We start from the raw sequence: 25268 nt of genomic DNA on the forward strand, positions 1-25268 counted from the left end.
ATCTTTTTGCCCCGCGACGTGGGGATCTCATATATCCTCTGGCTTTGAGCGTCTACAGAGAATTAATACTTATCATCCAGCCCGAGAAAAGAAAAGTTGTCGTCAGGCTAGAAGCTGTTTTCGCTAGTGTCAGTACATCCCAAGCTCAGGCGGAATTATTTCAAGTCATTCATCACGACGGACAGTGCTTTGTGCGGTCTTATAATGATTTTGGCTGCACAGGATACTCTTCATCTTTTGGTCAACAGAAAGGAAATGGATGCTCTGGTAAGTGAATGAGATTGATCAAGCTTCATATCATTTATTGACTGCATCCAGAGATCAATTCGGGAGTTACTGAATACTATCAGCTCAATTTTGATGAATGCGAACCAGAAAATGGCTTGCCAATAATTTGGATCCATGTGCATCGGATGGGTGGAATTGACTTCTTGTACAACAGTGGGAGTAAGGCTACTTGTACCCTCAATGACGGGCTGAAGAACGGAAGCTGGTGTTTTGTTCCTGAGACTGCAATTCATACCGCTAAACCTCATATTCGATCCGCATCTCTATGACATGCTACCTCCTCACCTGCCACTTCACCACCTGCCGCTCCACCGACTATCACTCCATCAACTGTCACTTCTTTGGCTGTCACTTCTTCGGCTGTCGCTTCTTCGGCTGTCACTTCTTCGGCTGTCACTTCTTCGGCTGTCACTTCTTCGGCTGTCACTTCTTCGGCTCTGTCAACCGTCATACTATCACCGGCCGTTTCATCACCTGCCACTTTAAACAGTGCAAGTCAAGCTGAATCCAAAACGAACTGCACAGTCACGATAAAACCATGCACCGTTGATGGCATAGATAGGCTATGTGACTCAAATTGTTCCAACTAATACAAAATGGTGGCTCTTCCGATACGCTGGTGTGTTTTTACAGTTGTTAATATATACCTTTGGATCTGAAAATTCCAGTATAAAAAAACAAGTTTTAAATTTGCAACAGAAGGATTCTACTATTTCTAATATAAGGTATATTTCTAATCGGCCTAGTATATTTTTACTTATAAACTTTATAAATCTTTTATAAAAGTAAATATCAAGTAGTTAAATTACCTTTGGATTTAGCTTAGAAAAGCTAATACCAGTATATATAAACAAGCCTTATACCCTCGCTTCGCTCGGCGTCTTGAAGGGCGGGCTGCCTTGCAGAGCTGTTCCTCGCGGCCGTTTCTCGCGGCCGTTCCTTGCGGCCTTGTTTATCTGCAGGCTTCCTTGGGCCTGTTCGTGGAAATCACCCGGTTGCAGGAGGGATTCCTCTTTCGATTTCTACCTACCAAAGAATGGGGTCACTGGGATATTCAGTACTACGAAGGATAATACAGAATAGCTTCCACATATAATTGACAATTTCAACACTTCAACCTGCCATTTGGAGTGGCTCATTCAAAATAAACTATGTGAGCGGAGCGATTGGCCATATCAACCTGCAAGATGTTGCACATGAGCCTCTCGCCCTCGATGATATGTGATAGTCAACTAGCTTCTACGTTGCTGTCATGGACTTGTAAAGGAAAACAGTATTCAAGTTATGTTATCCTGAGATGTGGTTCTAGAAGATGAATATTCCGCCTAGTAGACCAACACACACCTCAAATCTTACAGATTCTTCTTCGTCCATATCTCCCAGTAACCCGGCCACGTGATCCCAATGCCTTCACTTCTTGTCAACACGCAGAGAACTTAGCTACTTCAAACCAACCACCCACCCTCCAAATCGCCCGTCCCTGAGCTTCATCAAACCATGTACAAACACCAGTAAAGCCACAAACAACTACCAGACCCCCAAGAAAAGAGATGCCTTTCTCGTATGAGGCGCACGTTCATTCCTAAGTCTCATTGTGCGTGTGTATCCAGGTTGCAATGTGCATTGATCACCCCACTTACGCGTCCAGTCATCGCCGGACCGAAAATCTCCCCGTGCGAGCATTCCACTTGCTGTACCTCAATGTGCGGGCACTGACACCGCCACCAATCCACAACCCCGGACTGGACAGCATCCGGAGTGGCCAGGTAGAGCGACCGGCCGAGGTAGGTGTCCGGGCACGCGGAATTTGCCCAGATGCGGGCATGTTTATCGAAGTGTTCCTCGATCATTCTGGTTTGGCCAGGGCCAAAGAGGCGGACGGCATCGTCCGCAGCGGTGCTTCTCTCTTTCTCATCGGCGAAGAACGGCTGGTGCGGATCATAGCAACGGGTGTCAACAATGACGGTCGACAAGGGTGATCCTTGTCCGGTTGCCTCCAATAATCGTGCCATTTCTAGTGCCAGCAGGCCGCCGAAGGAGTACCCGACCAGAACGACGGGCCGGCCTGGCTTCAGCTGGACTTGCAGCGCTTCCAAGTAATGTGCGGCCCAGTCGCGCAGGGATGCGGGGCCCTCCGGCTTTCCGAAGAAGGGATCAGAGACTTGCACGATATCGTACTGGTGGCTTAGAGCCGGCACGACATGGTCGAACACACTCGACTGACCGAAGAAGGGATGGATCAGCACCATCGTCGCCCGACTGGTGCTGCGGGTGGTCAACTGCATGTAAGCAGGGAGCCTTTGCGGTGGTTGCTTGTCACCGAGGATTCGGGATGCTTGGGACCGGATGGTCGACAATGAATCCAAATCGGTCAAATTGAGCTGGAAGTTGTTGCGCCGCAGTAGTGCGAGTAGACTGATGGCCCGCACGGAATCTCCCCCTAAGGAAGAGAACGGCGTTTGCAAACGAATCACCTCCTGGTCGACTCCTAGTATAGTGGCCCAATGCGAGGCGAGGGTTGCCTCCAGAGTCCCTGGACATGGGCGATCAGCCGCTAGCATTTCGCTGGCGCAGAAGGACAGTAACTCTCCGTCATCCACAAGCTTCTTCGCAAGGGCCTGGATTCCCTTTCGATCCAGCTTATCAGAGGCAGTGCGCGGAAGTGGTTTGCCGAGCAGCTGAATGTGGGCAGGGACCATGTAGGCGGGGAGATGATGTGCAAGATGTTGCTGGATGATGGAAGGGGTAATGTGTCTTTCGTGGGAGCTTGCTACCTCGATGAAAGCAAGCAAGGTCTCCTTCTCTCCCTGATCCACCTTGACAACAGCACACGACTGGACACCATTGAGCTGCCTCGCTGAGGACTCGATCTCGCCCAAGTCAATCCGCAGGCCCCGCAGTTTGATCTGGGAATCCATCCGCCCAATCCACTCAATCATTCCATCTCCGTGGACTTTGGCAATGTCGCGAGACCGGTACATCGTCTGCCCGGCCCAGAAGGGATCGGGGACAAATGGGCTTTTGGAAGGATTCTCCACGCCACTACCTTGGTAGCCCCCAGTTACCTGTGGCCCACTGATGCATAGTTCACCCGGTACTCCAATAGGTACTCGGTTGGACGTGCCTGGCTGGAGAATGTAGACGCGACAGCCAGGAAGCGGGAATCCGATTGTGGTAATCTGCGAATGCGGAACAGGGTGGTGGTATGCATGTCCTCGAAGCATACAACCAGTCACGACAACGGTAGTTTCAGTTGGACCGTATTGGATCCGAAATACCATCTCTGCCGGTGCCTTATCCAGGATATCTGCCTTGACGGCCTCGCCTCCCACTATCACATCACGCAAATGTGCTAACCGGAATCCGTCGGAAGATGCACTAGAAAGCATCATATCTGCCACCGTGGGGGTTGTCATAAGTTGATTGACTGCAAAAGTATCCACCCACCCAGCCAGATCGCTCCAGAGGGACTGTTGTTGGGCGAGTACGACGCGTCCCCCTGTGGCAAGTACGGGGAAGATATCGCTGACTGACATGTCAAATGTATATGAAGCGAGCTGGAGTCTATTCACGGTCCAGGACATGTATATGTCCCTTGCTGCGGATTTAATGAAGGATGCCAAATTTGTATGACTGACCATCACACCTTTCGGTACGCCCGTGGAGCCAGACGTGTAGATAATATAGGCTAGGGAGGACTGTGTAGGCTGTCCCCCAGACTGCTGAGTGCTTCTCCAGCCGTCCGCTGCATCAGAAAGTTCGCTCAGGGTCAAGACGGTGGCGCCTAAAGAGTGCCCAATAGCATGCAGCTTGTCACAGCCATTGTGCCCATCCCAAATGATCAGCTTGGCCTGCGCGGATTCACATATCACCCTCAAACGTTGCTCGGAATGCGAAACGTCGAGTGGAATATAAGCCGCCCCAGATTTGAGAACGGCCAGCATTGCTAATACCATGTCCACTCCCTTGTCGAAGAAAATTGGAACCAAGGGTTGCTGATGACACTGCGAGTTGCCAGTGTGATCGAAAAATCGGCGAATCATGATTGATAGCTTGGTGCTCTGACTCTCCAGCTCTCCGTATGTCATGAACCGGGAGAGTTCATACTGCACAGCTATCTTGTCAGGGTTCTCCATGGCCCGTTGCGATATCATATCATGAGCGCACAGCGACTCGTCAGCAGTATTCAACAGTGGTTCTGGGGTTTGCCCTGTCTCGCCCGCGAATTTTGCCAACGCTGCCTCTTCCGCGTCACTAACCGTGAGCCTGGCATTGGGCTGAGAGGGACTCTCGGCGATGAAATTGAGAACCTGAGATATGTGTTCGAGCAACCAATCGATGTCCTCTGGAATGAGAACCGTGGGATCAAACATGCACTGTAGATTCAGGTGACCTGTGACTGGATGGCAGGCTGCTTGCAGCACGACAGGAAACTCAAACCGACCCAGGTGACCCCCTTGGACCTTGAAGTCGGGGAATGTTTCTTCTTCCGGAGCGTGCGTCTCAAATTTGAAAGCCTGCTGATAAACAAAAAGCACTTGAAATGGCAGGAGATCGGGGGCATCGGATTGCCGTCGGATACTGGGCAAGCCGAGCTGGTGGTAGGGCACGGTCTCCAAATAGGAATCCAGCGAATGTTTGACCAACTGGTCAAAGGACAGTCTCTGCTGACTGCTGCTGCCCGATCCCTGCCTCTGTTGCATGCGTATCCGCACAGGGTGTGTTGAGATACAAGGACCGGCGACGAACCCAGGAGCGCCATCATAGATGGATCTTCCACTAGACACCTCGCCAATAACGATGTCTTCCACACCACTGTGCTCGGCTATGACGAGCGCCACTGCAGCTCGTGAAATCGCGGCAGGAGTGACTGCTCTAGCTCCAGCTAGATCATGCATGTTTCCCTTCCATGTCAGAGACCGGGTCGAGAACTCATCGATTTCTGTTATTCTCCCACGCTCCAGTCCTCTCGCAACCGGCCAGGACGCGGCAGGGGCCCCAGTTAGATATTCTTTCCAGAATGAGGCTGCACCTCCCTTTGGAACCGCCTGCAGCTGAGAGACAAACGTGCGGAACGGAATCATGTTCACAGAAATGTCAGTTGGCCGCTGGGGAATACGATCTTCCTCTAGTCGAGCTTTATGATACTCGTGGGAAACTTCCTGAATGATCCATCTGAGATACGCCTCATCATATAGAGCGTGATGGATGGTGAGTTCGAGTTGGGGCGAGCAACTATCCCTGGCGGCCTTGCACGAGGTTGGTCCGTCCACCAAAGCCAACGATACTGGAATATGGCCAAAGCCCAAAGCAGGGCGGTCCCGCTGCCTATCTTGCTCGTCGATAGACAAAAGCCGTTGGACCTCGGGGGAGTTGTTGTCGAAGACGCATTGCCAAAAAGTGCTGGAGGTAATGGATGATGCAGACACATCCCCAGCAACGGGAATAAAAGCCGTGCGGAGGGTCTCTTCGCGATGAACCACTGCTTGCCATGCGAGCCGAATCGCCTCCACATCAAGTTGTGACTCCAGGCCTAGCCGTACCACGCTCAAGTAGCCGGAGTCTTCTGGTGCAGCTAGGAAGTTCGACAAAACACCTTCTTGAAAGGGAGTGCAAGGCATCAAGTGACTCACTCCGTCGGATTCAACTCCCCAGTCGCGAAGGGCGTTCTGGTGTTTGACCTTGTCCAGCGCAAAGGTATTCGTTTGACTGTCAATCGTGGAGCTCGCGTCCCTATTACTATCTGACTGTTTTGAATGTAAACGATCCGCTAATTTCGCAGGCGTCGGGCAGTCGAAGACGTCTCGGACAGTCGCCGTGCAATCCAGGCATTTTGATAGCTGAGCCGCCAGGCGGGGAGCCAGCAGAGAATGACCCCCCAGGCTAAAGAAACTGCTTTCTCTGTCAACAGAAGCCTGCAGTCCTAATACCTCCGCAAATACATTGCAAATGGCTCGCTCAGTTCCAGTGCCGAAATCTACTGTTTCTCTATCGGAACTCGGCTGCATTTTGGTGGTTGCTGGTTCTTGCTGTGTGATTCGCAGGCGAAGGGCCTGGCGGTCGACCTTGCCACGATCTGTCAGGGGTAGCTGATCGAGGACGGTGATGGTGCGTGGAACCATGTATGCTGGAAGCTGCGCGTGCAAGTACTCCCTGAGCTCACTTATGCACTGTTGATTTTGTTGACTCTGGACGGGATGGTTGGTGAATGAGCCGATGTCCTGGCCCTGATGATCAGCTGGGAAGTTGAACAATACCCGCTGTTGTAGACAATCTGGCTTCAGTCGATGAAAAATTGCATCGAATGCCCCACGCTGTGACCGGTGTCGAGCCCAGCTAATGTTGACCTGGAATCCTGCCTGGTTGGCTATGGAGACCAAATCTCCCGGTGTCAAGGCTGAGGTCTGTGCTGCTCGGTTACGGTGATAGACCTGCCAGTGACTCTGATTGTCCATGGGGCGAGAGGGAGGAGGACTTCCCTCTTCGAGGGCATCCACTATGTATTTCTCAAGGATTATCCTGCGATTTGGGATGTTTTCCACGGCTATGATGGGTCTGCCATCATGCGATTGTCGCAGGTGCTCCAGCAAGCTCCGCGAATTCAAGGACCGCGATGAATAGTCGATCCGCTGGCTCTCGTTAATCTGGTAAATGGTGCGCGGCGGTGCTGTAGCATGTTTCATGTGAACCACGGCCGAGTAGCGGTAGCAGCTGAGCTCGTTCGTGGCACTCATCAGCTTGGGGAGAACCTCAACGTGCTCGACCCGATTTGGGAATCGACTAGTCAAGGAGGTGAAGAACGCAGGATCCACCAATAACTCGGTCTCGGCGGCTCTGCATTCTTCCATACACTTCCGTACCTGATCTCGAGTTGCCTTCGCGCCGTCATTATGCAACGCCTTCGATACCAGAAACTCGTCGTACAGAGGGTAGGACCGGATGTCGCCAAAGAATAATGTCTGGACACCCTCCAGCCGCGTCAGTTTCTCGATAATCTCCAAGAGATAGGCCGCACTGGGAAAGTATTGCGCGACGGAGTTGATGATGACCAGATTGGGGACGAAGCCAGAAATGAAATCCTCGATACGGTCAGCCACGCCTGTGTGGACCTTTACTTTCCCTGCCAGTCGTTCGTCTGCGTTGGCCACTTGCTCGACCATCCGGGCGAGCTTCGGCACCAGTTCAATCCCAACATACTCGTCCAGCCCTTGGACAATGTTGAAGAGGATCATGCCAGACCCCGTGCCGATTTCCAAGACCTTTCCAGGGTCTTGTCCGTTCAACAAGGCCCGAAGGGTGTCATCCAGCCACTCTTCCATCGCGAGAAGGTCAATACTGCATCCATCATACATCGAGAGCCACCCGACAAAGTCTCTTCCCAGTCTGTCGGGCTGAAGGGTGAAGCTGTCATACGCCTCTGTATCGAAGACAGTCTTCCATGCATCCACCCGCTCCGTCTCCGCCACCTCGTCGTGGATCGGATGCAATACCACAAAGGCTGCAAGGTCAACATCTGCCCCCGTTCCGCTCACCACGGCGGCAGCGCTGCGGACTGCGCCGTGGGAGAGGAGGGTGTATTCAATCTCCCCCATTTCCACCCGATTGCCGCGGATTTTGACCTGGTCGTCTCGACGGCCAAAGTACTCCAGCTGCCCATCAACCGGTCTCCATCGCGCATAATCCCCCGTCCGATATGCCCGGACCACCTCGTTGCCGATGACCATGTCTACAAAGCGACCTTCATTCTTGTCCGGATCGGTATATCCCCTGGCTAGCCCATCGCCCGTGACAACCAGCTCCCCGACCACGCCTTGAGGGACAATCTTGAGCGAATCATCCGTCACATACGCCCCAGAGTTACTTATTGGCTTCCCGATCGGCACACCATTTGCATATGCCTCGTCGTCGAGCAGCGGGTATAGAGTACTCGCCCCCATGTTCTCTGTGGGCCCGTATCCGTTTAAGATGGTAGCCTGGGTGAATTGCTTGGCCCTGGCGACATCCTCAGGATCGAGACGATCTCCGCCGAGAATCAAAAGATCCAGGGTCTTGACAATGAGAGGGGTCTCATGCAGGCATTGTTTGAATAAGGCCGGGGTGAACATGGCCGCTCGCACGCTGTGGCGAGCATATGCATCGCTCAGGCGCTTATAGTCCAGCACGGTCATCGCATCAATGCATACCACCATGCCACCACTAAGGAGAGGCATAAAGACTTCCCAGACAGATACATCAAAGGAAAGATTCGCCATATGAGCGAGGGGCTTGCCTGCGGCTCGGGTGAAGTTAGGTTCTTTGACCATTCGAACAATTGCACGGTGTTCGATCAACACTCCCTTGGGCGTTCCTGTCGACCCTGAAGTAAACAGGACGCATGCTAGGCTGGTCGCAGATGCTGTTGAAGATTTAGCGTCCAGCCCCTGACCGTCCGATATCTCCTGTCGCTCGCCATCTTTGATGATGCGAGAGAGGGTAATGAACTCCACGTGAGCCAATCCGACATCGGGTACAGCAACCCGAGCTTCGTCCACCACAATCACCAGTATTTTTCCATCTACACATGACAGGATGCTGCAAATGCGAGTGTGTGGAGTACTGGCATCCAGTGGTAAGTACGCGAGGCCCGCTTTCATAATCCCGAGGAAAATGGCGATTGCTTCAGCGGATCGTGCTGCGAGCACCCCGACGATGGTCTCCGGATCAAGGTGTTGACTGCGGAGCCACCTTTCGATACGATCCGACTGGCGGTCGAGATCCCCATACGTGTGCTCCTTTCCTTCATGCAATATAGCAACGCTGTCGGGATGTGATCGTGCTTCCAGGCGGAATAGATCCACTACAGTGGCATTCCGCGGGTAATCTGTCCGCTTGATGTCTAGTAGATCGTCCATGTCATGCAGCAAGCTGTCATTAAGCAAGGGCATGGAGGCAATGGTTGTGCTTGGCTGGTTCAGCCCGCACTCCATCACCGCGTAGAACACCGAAATCATCGCTCTTACGGTTTCAGAGAAGAAGATATCTTGCGCAAACACGACTTGACCGCTTAAGCCATCCTCTTCTTGGAAGAGGTGGAATTCGAGATCAAACCGAGTGGTACGTGACAGAAGGATCTGCTCGGTCTCCAGCCCCTCCAGCTGCTCTTTCCCTTGTGTTTGCGGATGGACGGCAAACACCGTCTGTACCAAGGGATTCTGGGTGGTTTCTCGGTCAGGCTGCAGGGCGGACACGATCCGATCGAAAGGGATATCCTGGTGGGCAAAGGCATCTGTCGCGGCGGACTTGGCCTGACTGACAAGGTCCTCGAACGTGGTATCATGATCATCGACCTGGAGCCGGATGCACTGCACATTCACAAAGAGTCCAATGATGTCGTGCAGCTCTTCGCGCCCTCGGTTGGCAATCGGTGTACCGATGGTCGCATCGGCTTCCTTTGTCAGGCGGTAATGGGTGGCTCGGAAGACGGCCAGTAGAACAATAAAAGGTGTGAGCTGATGCTGCTTACAGTATTGGCATAAGCGGTCGTATATCGCACCATGGATGCGAACCTCCTCGAAGATTGCTTGCCTCGACGGGGCTGGAGGCCTTCGCTTATCACCAATGAACTCGGCCGGCTTGCTGCCCGCGAGCCTTTCGATCCAATACTTCAGCTGGCGATCATGCTCGAGTTTTTGGCCTTCTTGGTTCTCCCACGCGGAGAAGTCGCGGTATTGGATGGGTAGCGGTGGCAGCTGAGTATGGATGGGGCTACTGCCATGAAGTGCAGCAGAATAGAACGTACTCAGTTCCTTCAGCAGCACTCCGACAGACCAACCATCGCAGATAATATGATGGATCACGATCGATAGAATATGAGACCTGTTATTCTGGCGAATGACGAGTGGTCGCCACCCTGGGTGCTTTTGGAGATCAAATGGGGTGGACTGTTCCTCCTTCAGGGCGCGAAGGAGGCCTTCTTCGCCCGCTGTGTACGGCACGTGAACCACCCTGAGCGGACGGTGTGCAAATGGACGTATGACCTGGATATTTTGCCCGTCGCGGTGCTCAAAGGTCGTCCGAAGTGTCTCGTGCCTCTCCTCAATCGCGGACACAGCGGCCTCCAACGCATCGAGATGCAGCTCTCCCCTGATGCGAAGCCCAAAGGGCATCAGATACCAAGTTGACCCCGGATGCAACTGGTCTAAGAACCAGAGTCGGCCCTGAGCAAATGACTGCCTGACTGTCGTCTTATCCCGAGGAAGCCTGGGAATTGAAGTATACAGTTGTTGTTGGCTCATGGCTGTGGAGTCGAGTCGTCGTGCCAAAGTTTGAGCGGTTGGAAAGTCAAACACATCTTTGAAGGAAAGATGGACGTGGAGGCGACTATTGATCTTGGATACTGCTCGAATGGCGAGTATGGAATGTCCTCCAAGGTGGAGGAAATTGTCCAATATACTCACCCGCCGGCCCAAGGTTTCCTCGAAAATGTCGCAGATTACCTTCTCTCTCTCCGTCGTAGGTCCAATATACGTGTCCTGATCCAGATTGGATAACGCAGGGTCTGCTAACAGACTTGTGGCTCTATGAGCTAGCAGTCGGCGGTCTACCTTCCCACTGGGAACGCGAGGAAGCCCCCCTTCCAATGGGAAGAGGTATGAGGGCACCATGTGTGCCGGAAGTCTGGTGGCAACCCACGCTTTGATTTGAGCGGCAGCATTGGCGTCCCACACCTTGCTAGGGGTTTGGTCAGACGCCGCCACGCAGAAGAGACACAGGGTATCTCCAGTGGGACGATTCACCACCACGGCCGCACAGCCGTCCAACAAATCATGCTGTGAGATCACCGCCTCAATCTCCGCGAGCTCCACGCGTTGACCACGGATCTTGACTTGGCGATCGAGTCGACCTAGGTACTCTAGTTTTCCATCGGGACGGAACCTTCCCATATCACCTGTCCGATACAGGAGGCCTTCCGATGTCTGCTGGTCTAGGATATGGCGCTGGAAATGTCGCTCTGTAAGCTCTGGCTGGCCAAGGTATCCGCGTGCGACTTGTGGGCCCGTCACGCAGATCTCACCAATACATCCAACTGGTACACGATCATGAGATTCAACCCCCAAGAGATGGACTTCATTCTCTCCGAAGGGGTATCCAATTGAGACTGAGCTTTGTCCCTTGGTACGTGCTTTGGGAATATGATAGAACGTCACGTAGAACGTTTCAGTCGGGCCATAACCATTCCAGACCCGGCATTCTTCTGGGAGATAGTTCAGAAGCTGCACATCGAATACTTCGCCAGCCAATAACAACACGCTGAGGAATGGAAAGACTACCCCAGCGTTCTTGACAGGCTCCCAGAGAATGTTGGCGATTGTCGGAGTGAGAGAGATGTGAGACGTCATTGAATCATCAACCCAGGCGCCCAGGGAAGAGAATAGCTTCTGTACTGGAACGAGCACTACCCTGCCACCGGAGCAAAGGGTTGTGAGGATGTCTGCCATAGAAACATCGAACGTATACGAGGCCACCGGCATCCGAGAGTTATACCACCTTCCATGCACATCCGGGTCATTATGTTGCATGAAGGCGAGTAAATTGCCGTGCGTTATCATCACGCCTTTCGGGTTCCCTGTCGAGCCCGACGTAAACAACACATAAGCAAGGCGAGATTCGTCCCTGCACTGTTGTGCGAGTACAGTGTGGCCCGAGGTAGGGGTGGATTTCAGATCATCAAGGGTAACAAGGCTTTTGTTGGTTGCATTGGACACCGCGACCAGGGTTTCATTGTCTTTTTCCGTCACTCCACAGACAATGAGCGGAGCACCGGTCGTCCTCACGATACTGATAAGCCTCTCTACTGGGTAGCCCGGCTCGAGCGGTACAAATGCTGCGCCTGCCTTCAGGACCGCCAGGATCGCGACGACCATGTCCGTAGTGCGCTCGAAGCAGATTGGAATAACAAGATGTTCAGAGCTGATGCCGTCCAATGAGGCTATATATCTTTGTAGCGCCAGGGACATGTCCGTGCTTCGCTGTTGCATTTCACTGTAAGTCACATATTCATGTTGTGAAGATTGCAAAGCAACCTTCTCAGGCATCCTTCTCGCAACATCCTCAAAAGCGTGCGTTAGAGACGTGGGTCGAGTATCTTTGACTTTGTTATCCTCATTTGCTCGATGACTGCGGCTCCATAGCTCAAGTTGACGAGCCTCCCGCGAGCTGAGAGGGACTCGTGCCAACCTCATACTGCCACTTCCGGTCGCGTCCACTTGCACGAGAGCATTAAGCGACTGCGCGAGATGGTGTAGGAACCATTCAATGCCCTGCTTGTCAATCACATCTGGTGCATAGGTGCAGTGAAGCAGCACCCCGGAATCCCCAGGGAGACAGGCGCATTCAACAACCATAGGGAACCCCATTTGCCCTAAGTGACCCGCCTGGATCTGGAAGGCGCCGTCTCCCGCGAGTCCTTCTTCACTGCGAAACGCGTCCTGATAGACAAAGAGAACTTGGAACGGCAGGAGGTCTACGCGGCTGGATTGCTCTCGGATGCGTGAAAGGCCGTAAAATTGGTGGGGGAGGGTTTCCATGTAGGAGGTGAAAGACTCGCGCAAGAGCTGTAGCATTGTATGTCTTTTGCTTCCATCTTCGCCAGCTAATCGGATCCGCACTGGATGAGTAGTGGCACATGGCCCTGCAATGAACCTCGATGTTGAATCGCCGTGGCGGCGAATATCGGGTCTGCCCTTGGAAACCTCCCCGACGACCACGTCAGTAACATTGGCGTGTTCGGCCACCGTCAGAGCTAATGCTGCACGAACCATCGCCGCAACAGTCACTTGGAGGCTAGAAGCCGCGGCTCGAAGGTTGCCGGTCCATTCCATCGCCGACGTCTCTGGACTCATCGCTGAAGTGATGGAGCTTTGCATCCCGTGCGAAAGTGGCCATGTACTGGGAACCGCATCCGCCAGATAGCGTTTCCAGAATTCGCCAGCAGGAGATGCGGACGGTGTTTGACCTAGCTTCGAATGCACGAAGCGCACATAGGTGGCGAATGGGATTCGTTGGTCTCGTGGAAACACTTCATCGACGCCCTGGTTGCATACGATCGACCGGTATCTAGCGGACAAATCCTTCAGTAACAAGGATAGATACGCCTCGTCATACAGCGCATGATGCATTGTGATGTGAAGTGTGCATTTTTGTCCCTCGTCGTCCTGGTTCTCGATCGCAACAGCGACAGCGATAGGGATATGGTAGCCCTGCTCAGTTTCCCCCTGCAGATAAGGAAGCGGAGCGTGACTAAACACCTGCAATGACTTAACCCGACCTACTTGCGACGATTGAGGAGATAAAACCACTTGGAGGAGTGCGCCGTCCTGCTCAGGTCCTGATGTATCTGCATCGGTCGTAGGGGTGAGTATAAACGTGGTCCGCAGCATATCCTCCTGGTCAACGGTTTCCTGCCAAGCATACTTGAGGGCGTCAATATCAATCTGCTTGCCCAGGCCGATGTTCATGTGCGCCAAGTATCCAACCGAGCTTCCATTCGCGTCGCTGCTCGAGAGCATGCCTTCTTGAAAGGGTGTACACGGCATGACGCATTGGACCTGGTTGGGATCAATCCCAGCATGTTGCACTATCGTCTCCCAGTCCGCGATACCGTTGGCTGGGAGACGTGCCATCTCGTCCAGATCTAGTGTCCAGTCGACAATGGGTGCCGGGGGCACATTCTCATTCGAGGATTCCAGGTTGCTTGCTAGTTCAGCCAGGCTCTGAGCCCCCACAATGTCGCGAGGGGTACATTTGAATCCCTTCTCTCTTAGCCGAGCATTCAACTGCAATGCCAACAGAGAATCACCCCCGGATGATATGAAAGACAATCCCAATGATATCTTATCCTCATCCACTTTGAATAGCTGGGCACATGACTGTCTCAGGATCGCCTCACGAGGACTGTCCGGGCCTTGCGAACCATCCATATCGTGCACTTGCTCCGACGGAAATGATTCAATGATTGATATCTCGGGCACTGTTTCCCTGTCCTCCAACGCCAACAACCAGGAACGTAGCTTCTTCTTGTCTGCTTTACCACTGGCTGTAAGGGGCACTGTGCGCACATGGACCCACGTGGATGGGATCATATGCGCTGGAAGATGATTTCGACAAGCGGACTCTACCTCCGCTTGGATGAGCGTTTCGCACCCGCTGGGAGACACGGCATCTCTTATTGCGATGAACGCAATCACGCGCACTGGCCCGGCCCCTTGCTTGGGAGGATGGACATCCACAATCGCATGGGCTACGTGAGGCGAGGCGCTGTGAAGAACTGACTCGATCTCCGCGGGCTCGGTTCGCTGGCCCCGGATTTTGACTTGGTCGTCCATGCGGCCCAGGTATTCGATCACACCACGATCAATGAACCGCCCGAGGTCGCCCGTCCTGTACAGCACCGTCTGGTCATTGCATGCGCTTCTGGTGAAAGATCGATTGCTCAAATCCTCTCGGCCAAGGTATCCGCGGGCAACCTGGGTCCCGCCAATGCAGATCTCGCCGATTGCGCCAATGGGCCGACGGTCGTCACTGCCTGGGCGAAGAATATATATTTGGTTACCACCAAACGGCCGTCCGATGGGGACCTGTCCCTGGGCGTACGTTGTCTGTGCGTCCACAAAGTGGAAAGATGCATAGAAAGTTTCTGTCGGGCCATATCCATTCCACACACGACATTCACGGGGAAGCGCCTTCATGATGGTGGGGTCAAAAACCTCGCCTGCGAGCAGCAGGAAGGCTACCAGCGGCGGAAGCTGTCTGGCGAGAAGAGAGGCCAGGGTCGGGGTCATGGAGAGAGTCGTGGCTAGCATTCGCTCGGTCCAGTCTGGCAGGGAGGCCAACATTCTCTTACTGTCCACCAATGCCACGCGGGCACCGATCGCCAGACCGGTCAATAGGTCAGCCATGGAAACGTCAAATGTATATGCTGCCACGGGCATACGGCAACTCGTCCACCGGCCGATCAGCTCATCGTGCTGCGTGGCGATGAATGAGGTAAGATTGCGGTGCTCGATCATCACGCCTTTAGGCTCCCCCGTGGATCCGGAGGTGAAAAGAACATACGCAAGCGACCCCGAGCGAACTTGGGGCAGGAGGGCCTTCGAGGAAGGCATTGCATAGAGATCGTTGATAGTGTACACCGAGGTCGACGTGCGATCACCAACTGCATACAATTTGCGACGGCTATCCTCGCCAAGTAAGCCGTCGATGAGGATCCTAGACTGGGTTTGACGCAAGATAGTCTCTAGCCGTCCCTCTGGATCGGAGATATTCAGCGGTACATACGCTGCTCCAGCCTTCAGTACGGCAAGAATCGCGATCACCATGTCAACACCCCGGTCGCAGCAGATGGGGATGAGCGGCGGAGTAGGTCCAGACCATTGATCAATAACTAGTTGTTGGATCACTCTGGCGACGGCCGTGGACATCTGATCTATCTCCCGGTACGTCACAAACTGGGATTCTGCAACCTGAATCGCCACCTTTTCTGGGACCTCCGCTGCCCATCTCGCAATGAGATCGTGGATGCAAGGATACGCGTCAGATAGCGGCGCGTCGACGGACTTGCTCCATTCAGTCAGCAGTTGGTCTTCATCGGGAGTGATCGATAAAACACTGTCGAGTGTTCGATGCGTCTGGTAGGACAGCGAATGGCAATACCAGGCCATGCGCTCCATCAGGCACTGTGCAATGCCCGCCTGCAGAGGATGTCGACGCTCGAGGCGCATGACGATAGTGTTGGCCTCGGTCTGCCGCTGCCAGCACGACAGCGTAATTGAGGGGGGTAGTCCATCGTCAACGCTGTCCAGTTCCAGCATGGTATTCATGCTATCATCCTCGAGCACGTCCGTCCGAACGCCAAAGAAATTAAGCAGCGTATTCACCAAGGCCGGCGCCTCCACCCCAGCTGCCCGAGCCACGCCATCGATCCCAATAATACTGTGGGCGCCCGCCAAGGAAATCGCAGTCTCTGTTGATTGTAGAAGATCCAGGACCCTGCCGTGCCGGTTCAATTGGGTACGGATCGGGACCGTGCTGATACAGGGGCCGATAATATCAGCTACACCATCCAGTGGAACCTGTCGCCCTGAGAATAGCATTCCGTGAGTGACATCACTGGTATCGAGGATTTCGGAGAGGACCAAACTCCACGCCAGTGACACCAGTGCCGCAGGCGATATGCAATTTTCGGATAGCGTGGCGAGATTACAGGTCTGTTCCACGACAACTGCATCGGCATCCATCGGCCGTGAAGACATCAAGGAGAAAGGGAATGTGGTAGGTTGTACTCCATACAAGGTCTTCGACCAGAACCCCCCGTGGGTCTGGTCTGAGCGGCTGTCCAAAGCCACATAGCGAGCAAAGGAGCCAAAAGAAGGTCGCGGCGTCAGGGATTCGGTCGGGCAGCCATCCACAAGGATCTGGGTCAACTCGCCAAACAGCATATCCTGGCTCCAGGCATCGATCAAACTGTGGTGCAGTAGCCAGATCAATTGCGCCGCCGACCCATCCGTGGCGCGCACGACTCGAGTGCAGAACGGTTGCTTCAATGGATTTCCATACTCAGAGTTGCGCAACAAGCTCGCCACCATCTCCTCCAGCTCGGTATGATTTCTAACCTCTATTTGCCCAACCGCGCTTGTAGCGAGAGTTTGAGTATCACGTAAAACCAGGGCCAAAGGCCCGACTTCGGGATCGATGTGTAAAACCGTCCGCAGCACCTCATGTCGCTGGACCAGGCTGCGAATGGCCTCCTCGATCTGCGAACACATTGACCTATCTGTGGGGATGCGCCAGACGCGGCTAGTCACATACCGAGGCGATTCATGATCGGCGATTCCTTCGTAAAGTAGGGCCCGTTGCATCGGGGTACAAGGGATGATATCCTCCAGTGTGTCTTCGGCGTACAGGCGAAACACACGATCAAAGCAGTCTCCAGGCAGCACCCCGAACGCGGACGTCGACGACGCACTGATTGACGTCTGCCCCAGACGATCCTTTTCGTCGAGATACTGGCAGATACTTGTAATCTGTTGACCTAAGAGTTCGGCGACATTACCGCCGTCCATCGCACCTTCTGACGGCCATGTAGCCTCGATATAAGTCTGCTTGTCATACACATAGAGCTCAAGTGCGGCATGCGACAGCGGCACGGCATCTGGACAAGTATCCTTCCAGCCTAACCCTGGAAGTTGAACCGGATGCAGAACCATTTCATCCTGGCCCCGAGCCTGCTGCCGGACCCCCTGGTAGTTGAAAACCAGACCCATCATCTCGCTATTGGGGACCTTGGCGGTACCCCAGCGGGAGCCCAGGAAATGGTGAAATCCTCGGTCGTCTTTCATCAGAAGTTGGCGCTGGTCTTTAGCTCGACGTACTATTGACTCGATAGACGATGATTCCTCTCCGCAGTCAAGAAGCATGGGCATAATCGCGGTAAACCAACCTACTGATCGCGAGAGATCGGCGTTGTTGGTTCCAGTGTGTCGACCATGGGTTTCCAAGCCGATTACAAGACGGCGAACGGCGCCTGCGAAGTGCTTGGAAATTGTCATGGCCAGCCCTGCTAGTAGTAGATCCAGAGGTTCCGTCGAAAGCACGCTGTTTGAGCGACCAAGAAGTAGTTCTGTGATGCTTGAGTTCAGTCTGGCTACCGTTGTGGTGCGATTGATCGGGTGAATTGGAACCAGCCCCGGCTTGCGAACCCACAAGGGCAGTTGATCGGAGGCAAATGAAGATACTGGGCTTTCTGGTGGTGCATCTAGTGTACTGCCTGTGGCCAGTGACCCAGCTTCATGCTTAATCTGGCCCTGACGCGTCCATGTGAAAAAGCCCATAGTTGCCGGCTGCAGAACAACCGATTCCGGTTCCTCCTTTGCCTGCACCAAGGCGTTTAAGTCCTCAAGAAGAATGTGCCAGGACACAATGTCAACCACGAAATGATGGATGGTCCAGAATAGGAAGACACGGGCATCTCCGTCGATGCAATAGAGAGCGGCATCCATGACCTTCCCACGCCGGATGTCTAATCCACTTAGTCGATGCTGGATCTCCGCACCTAGGGCTTCGAGCGTGAGGGTCATCCGCGGGGTATCAAGGCTTAGTGGTTCCATGTCTGAATGAGGAAGAGCCCTGACGGTCCACTCCTCCATTGGGAGATCGAAGCTCCAGTGGACTATCGCGCGTAAAGTATCGTGGTGACTGCGAAGACGTTGTAAGGCGAGCTGCAGCCGTACTATGGAGATTCCAGTCACGTCCAGCAGCACCGACTGATTGAAATGATTTATCACCTGCTCACCACGTTGGGAAGCATGCTTCAACTGGATGCTAGCATATCTGCCAGCAATTGGACCCAGCGCCACTGGACCACTATGCGCATCGATGTCGGTTGCTTCTGCCGTACTCCTTGCGGGCACATTGACATGGGCGGCTGCGCATTGTGCCAGTGACCGGATCGTAGACGCGTTGCTCACATCGGTCATATTGAGCTTCAATCCGGCTTTCCGGAGCAGCGATAGCAGACGAATGGCACGAATCGAGTCACCCCCAAGACGAGAAAATGCAATATTTTGGGTGATGTTTGCCTTGTCGACCCCAAGAACCTGCGCCCATGCGTCAGCGATTTTATCTTCAGTCGTACCTGGAACCCAGCCTTCGCGATGATTGGTATGCTGTGGGGTGAATAGTTTTCCTTCCTGGTCCATCCGCTCGGCTCGAGCACCAAGTTCGCGTCGATCGACCTTCCCGCTGGTGGTCAAAGGCATGTCTTCGATAGGAAGCAAACGAGCGGGGACCATATAGCTAGGCAGACGGCTCTCCAGATGGCGATGTATCATCCCCTCCGCTTGACTCCACGCTTCCGAACCAGGGCTTGTTTGGTGGTCCTTCTCGGTTTGGACAAAGGCGAGGAGAACCTGACCCTCGTCTCGATCAAGCACAGTTACTGCACATGCGGTGGCTATCGCATGTTCTAGACACACCGACTCGATCTCCGATACCTCAATTCGTAGACCACGCAATTTGATCTGACTATCAATTCGCCCATGATGCTCGATGGATCCATCGCCACAGAGCCGCCCAAGATCCCCACTCCGGTACAAGCGTTGGCCGGCAACGCGAGGATCACTCAGAAAAGACCGAGATGTCAGATCCGGCCGGCCTTGGTAGCCTCGAGTGACTTGTGGACCTCCGATACAAATCTCGCCTGTCACGCCCACGGGAACCTGTTCTAAGGTCTCCGGATTGAGAACGTATAGCCGACAGCCCCCGAAGGGATACCCAATTGGAATGTTGCGGCGATATGCGTCGTCCTTCCGAGTTTTGTACTGTGTTGCGTATATTGTGGTCTCGGTTGGACCAAACACGTTATACACGTCACACCCAGCGGGCAGGCGTGGTAGGATGCTGGGGTCAAAGGCCTCCCCGCCAACGTGAAGGGTACGGAGGTACGGAGGGTCAATATCGGTCAAGAAGTTGGCCGCGACGCGAGGTGTGACAAAGAGGTGGGTTATCACCGTTCTATCCAGCCAGTCCGGCAAAGTGGCCAAGAGTTCATGGGTCGACTGCCCTAGGATCAGTCGCCCACCCGATCCCAGCGTGCCGAAGATTTCCCCTGTTGCTGCATCAAAGGTGGCAGTGGCCAATTGCAGCCGTGCTGAAGTCCAGGTTCCTATCGCCTCCGGTTCATTCGCTTGCATGAAAGCTGTTAGATTCCGATGCTCGACCATCACCCCTTTGGGCCTTCCAGTCGACCCCGATGTGAAAATCACATGCGCCAGAGATTGCGGGGTGGGCTTAAGCCAGGGAATTCGCACTGTCTGCCGCCCATGCAGACTCAGCAGCCTTTCAATGCTAACGATGCCACATTGTGCCTGCTTGCTCGCAGCCTGCAGCTTTTCCATTGTTTCCACCGAGCGATCGCCCACCATCACTCGGGCACCTGATAAGGAGAGTAGTTGGTGGATTCGGTCCTGTGGATGATGATGGTCTATTGGTAGATATGCTGCACCTGCCTTCAACACAGCAATCATAGCAATCACCATGTCGACGGCATCGTTGAAGCAAAGCGGGATGATCTGTTGATCTCGTGAGAGTTCAAACCCCGAGCTGTCGAGCCAGCTCAGCAACGCGTTGGACAGTTCGCTGCATCGTCTGTTCAGCTCATTGTATGTGATGAAACGGGATTGATTCACTTGAAGGGCGATCTTCTGTGGCGTCAGATTGGCCTGCATCTCGAAAAGCTCATGGACACACATTTCCGGATTCATTGCAGGTGTTGAACGAAACGGGGTGCGTTTTGTCGACCAGTTCTCGAGAGTCTGCCTCATCTCCTCATCCACAACGGCCGTCATGAGTTCTGGCTCAGAGACCTTCCCCTCAGCAACGGCTGAGAGTATGTCGAGCGTACGGCATATAGATCGTAGAAACCACTTAGCATCCTGCTCTCCCAAGTATTGCCGGTCAATGGTGCATTCCAGCGCAAGTTCACCAGTGTCTTTATCGCATCTCGATTCCAGTATGAGGGGAAACCCAAGGTTTTGCAACCTCGCCGACTCCACGTGGAAACGACCAGCAGCAGCACTATACTTTGCAAATGTCTCCTGGTGGGCAAAGAGAACCTGGAAGGCCATCAATCCAGCATCAGACATCTGTCGGTGAATATTAGCTAGCCCCAAATGCTGATGCGGTATTGTGGTTAGATATGATTTCAATGCGTCGGCCACAAGCTTGTGCATCAACGATGGCGATTTGCGATCAATCTGGATGCGGACAGGGTGCGTGGCGAGGCAAGGACCTAAGGTAAAGCAATCATGATCCGATCGGCCACTGGAAACTTCACCGAACACCACGTCATCCGTCTGAGAGTACTGTGCCAGTACCAGAGTTAATGCAGCTCGTACAATTGACGCAGGTGTTGCTTGGAACATCCGGCCCAAAGCAACAGCATTTCCGGCCCATTTTTTGGAGAGACATGTTTCTGTATCTTGGTCTCTTTCCTCTCGCGTTCTGCGAATCCCACTTGTCAGGGGCCAAGTTGCGGGAACCGCTTCGTGCAGGTAGTCCTTCCAGAATCCCTTCGAGAGCGCTGGGTCATCGGTGCAGAGGGACTCCACAAAAGCGGAGAACGGCCGGCTTGGGGGTAAAGCAGTGACTGGACTTCCTACTTCCTGTGTTTCGTACAGGACGGAAAGCTCGGCGGTGATTCTGGATAGTAATGCTTCATCATATAAAGCATGGTGGATTCGGAGGTGTAACATCCACGGCTCATCAACAGACTCTTGGGTGATTCCTGCCGAGAGAGGGACGACTCCGAATTCGAACGCAACATCTCCGTTGTTCAGGCTGGCCACCCGTCTCACGTCCGCGGCGGATTCGTTCAAAACGACCTGAAGGATGTTGGACTCCCTGGACGGCGGATGTTCTACTTGCGAGGATGATACAAACGCGGTTCTCAAGATGTCACACCCAAGTACCAATCGTTTCCAGGCTTTCCGGAACGTGTCCAGGTTGATGGTACTACCTAAACGTATGATTATCGCTGCGAAGTACGTGGACTTTCCTCCTTGAAGGCTGCTCTGGATGAGGCCCTCTTGCTGTGCAGTGCATGGATAAATTGCCTCAATCGTGTCAACAGCGATACTGGTATTAGCAACAATCTGTTTCCAACTGTCCTCACGGTAAAATGCCTTGGTGGCCTGCTTTTGAGGGCTGCTAGACGGATACATGGCTTTTGCTACATCAGCGAGCGTCATGGGGCCCAGCAAGTCTCGTAAGGAGCAATGTACCCCTTTTTGTCGAAGTGCGGCCAAGAGACGCATGGCCAGGAGAGAATTACCGCCAAGGGATATGAATGTTGCGTCCACAGATATGCCATGGAAGGCTGCACCCAGCACGTCCGCGCAGGTGGCTACGATGAGCTTTTCCGCCGGGCTTGTTGGCAGTCTCCTTGTGGTTTCTTGTGGTTTCCATGGTGCAGCTATCACATGTAGACCTTCGTGGGTTCCGCCCCTTGCCACACTTTTCACCCACGAGGATAGAGTACCCCGGTTCAGCTTGCCGCTGACTGTAAGGGGAAGATGTGAGGCCATGATCCACACTTCCGGGATCATGTACGGTGTCAACCGCCGCTGGCAACAGGGCAGTATTTCTTCCTTCCACGCAACTTCAATGCCTTGCGTACTTTGACCGGCTCCTGGAACTATCCAAGCAACTAGAGCTTCGCGATCATGGCTTCCGAGGTGGTCGACACTGACAGATACCTGTGAAATGATGGAGGACTGCTTGATTGTCACCTCCACTTCGCCTGTTTCCACTCGCAGTCCTCGCAGCTTGATCTGGCCATCGGCTCGGCCGAGATGTTCTAGCATACCGTTGTGATTCAAACGACCCAAATCCCCAGTGCGATACATCCTTTGCGATGGACAAAATGGGTCCGTGACAAACCCAAGGCTGGTCAGATCCGGTCGCCCCAGATAGCCGCGTGAAACCTGAGGACCAGCGACACATATCTCTCCAACCGCGTTCGGAGGAACCGCTGTATCGCTGCTTGTCCCACGCCGTAGGATATAGACCTGGCACTGGCCGAAGGGTCGACCGATGGGGACCTCATCAGCCTTGGTCTTGTCGAGTATGCAGCAGGCAACATCCACCACAGTTTCCGTAGGACCACAGGTATTCCAAATTCGCGTTTCGGCTGGGGCTTGCGCCAGAAAACTCTGGTGGAAAGGCTCACCACCGAACATAAGCGTCCGCAACCGGGCAGGCAGATGCGAAATGATAAGATTACCAATCGTTGGAGTCAATGCGAGATGAGTAATTAACCTCTCCTCCAGCCAGTGGTTCACATTCGAAAGCATTTTGTTGCGCGGTACCAATACGAGACGGCCACCGCGGTATAGATTGGCGAAGATATCTCCGATGGATGCGTCAAAACTGTACGCAGCCAGCTGCAGCCGCGTAGATTTCCATGTACCATCTGCATTGCCCTCCCCTGCTTTCATGAAGGAAACCAGATTCCTGTGCTCCACCATGACTCCTTTCGGGGTCCCTGTCGACCCGGATGTGAACAGGATATATGCCAGGGATGACGAGCTTGAATGATCCGGCCAACCTAATTGATTATGAGATGCATCATGCGCGGAAAGGCCGTCAATAGACGTCACCAGGACACCTAGCTCAGCGCATGTCGAATACAGAGTTTCTTGGAGTTCCGTCTGGCCAGCGACGACCACAGCTGGATGACAGACGCTTAGGATACTCACGAGGCGCTCCTTGGGCAGAGAAGGATCTAATGGCACGTACGCACCGCCGGCTTTGAGCACTCCCAAAATGGCAACGACCATGTCAACACCTTTGTCAAAGCAAATGGGGACAAGCGCCTGGTCCTTCCGGTCATGGGGAAAGTGGTGTCTCAGGCCTTGGGCTACCCTACTGCTCGCGCTTGAAAGCTCAGCGTATGTCATAAAACGATTATGCTCCGTTTCCAAGGCGATCTTGCTGGGCCACTTGCCAGCGGCTTGTTCAATTAGGTCGTGTGCACATGCAGGGTCATCCAGGAGGGCTTCCTTAGGGTTCAACTCTAGATAGCGCTGTCTGTAACCCCCCTGGTGACATATTTCCGATACAGCGGATGCAAATGTCCGGTACTCAATGCTATCACCAGTGGCTTGCATCCACATCAAGGTTTGGCAAAAGAAATCAAGAAAAGAAGATGCAAATTCCTCCCGAAACCGGTCCTGGTGGTATCGGATCTTGACGAAGAATGCTCCTTCTTTTGGAGGTAAAGTCTCCACGATAAATGGGAGGTCGTTCCGTGCTTCCCCGCTGGTCCACCCCCAGTCACCGACATCGTTCGAAGGGTACGACTGATTGGTTTGACAGACTAGACATACGTCCAGCTCTGTGCTACTCTCGGGCAAAAAGGACTTCAGCTGGCCAACACTCAGACTATGCGGGGGGTCGTGGGAGGAGCGCAAGAGCTGCGCACATTCCCCGAGCTTCGTTTGTTCCTGCAGGCGAATATTCCGCACTTGGGGTCTCAATACCGGCCCCAATACGTGTTGGTCCGAAGGGAGGAGCGTGTTTCGCGCGGAAGTAATTTCCAGGAACAAGGAGTCCTCACTGTTGCTAAAAACACACACACTCATGGCCAGAGCGAGACGAAGAAGTCGTGCGGGAACAGCTGGTCGATCCGGTGAACTGACATTAAGCCTCAGAGAAACCTCACGGATCACCTCCCCGACGCCAAGGCCACCATTTGACACTCTCCCCGGGCTGAGTACGGGCGATGTCTCAATTTCCCCCAGTCGTTCGCGGAGCAATGTCTCATCCTGCTTCCAATCATGTTTGAGCGGCGGGCGCACTAGAGAAAAGAAATCCGACTCTTGCAACACCTTTTCCGGGAGGTGCATCTGCTGTTGAACCAGTTCCAGAAGAGCCCTTGCAGACCAACCATCAAGCAGTGCATGGTGATATCTGAGGGTGATAGAAGACTTTTGTTGCTGCGGACTGACAGTCAAAGAGAACTTCCACGGCATAGTTCCATCCCACTCATCTGTCTCGATGGCTTCCAGCTGGAGGATGCCAAAGAGTGCTTCATCGACTATCGGCTGCAGGCTTAGGAGCTTTGCTCGTTGGAGAACGTACGCCGGGTCCAGCACCGCAATTCGCAAATTTGCCATACTTGATTGGTGTTGATGGATGAAGATCGATCGCAGTACCGCATGTTTTCCTGCTACTGCGTGTATGGCGACATTGAGTTGGTCTGGGCTCACAATTCCCGGGGCGCTGAAGTGGTAGGTCTCAAAATAGGATTCGTGGGCGGGATCAGCGACTGTAGATAGTATCATCTCCTCCTGCATCACCGACGGCGCGTGCACTGATTGCACGCCTTCTGGTAATGGACATTGCAAATCTCCGATTGAACCCATGCTGACGGTTTGAGTAAAAGC

At 53.6% G+C, this 25268-nt stretch overlaps 1 protein-coding gene across 1 annotated transcript; it reads right to left on the reverse strand.

The window, feature by feature from the left end:
- Positions 1–1874: 1874 nt before the first annotated feature.
- BO86DRAFT_429696 (putative nonribosomal peptide synthase) lies at positions 1875–25247 on the reverse strand (the record flags this gene model as incomplete). The annotated part of the gene is made up of 2 exons (XM_025675651.1): positions 1875–12296; positions 12351–25247. 2 exons carry the CDS (start codon positions 25245–25247, stop codon positions 1878–1880), a joined length of 23316 nt encoding a protein of 7771 aa, XP_025527930.1.
- Positions 25248–25268: the final 21 nt, after the last annotated feature.

Source organism: Aspergillus japonicus, assembly GCF_003184785.1.
Source record: "Aspergillus japonicus CBS 114.51 unplaced genomic scaffold BO86scaffold_22, whole genome shotgun sequence".
In the NCBI taxonomy this organism is placed as follows: Eukaryota; Fungi; Ascomycota; class Eurotiomycetes; order Eurotiales; family Aspergillaceae; genus Aspergillus; species Aspergillus japonicus.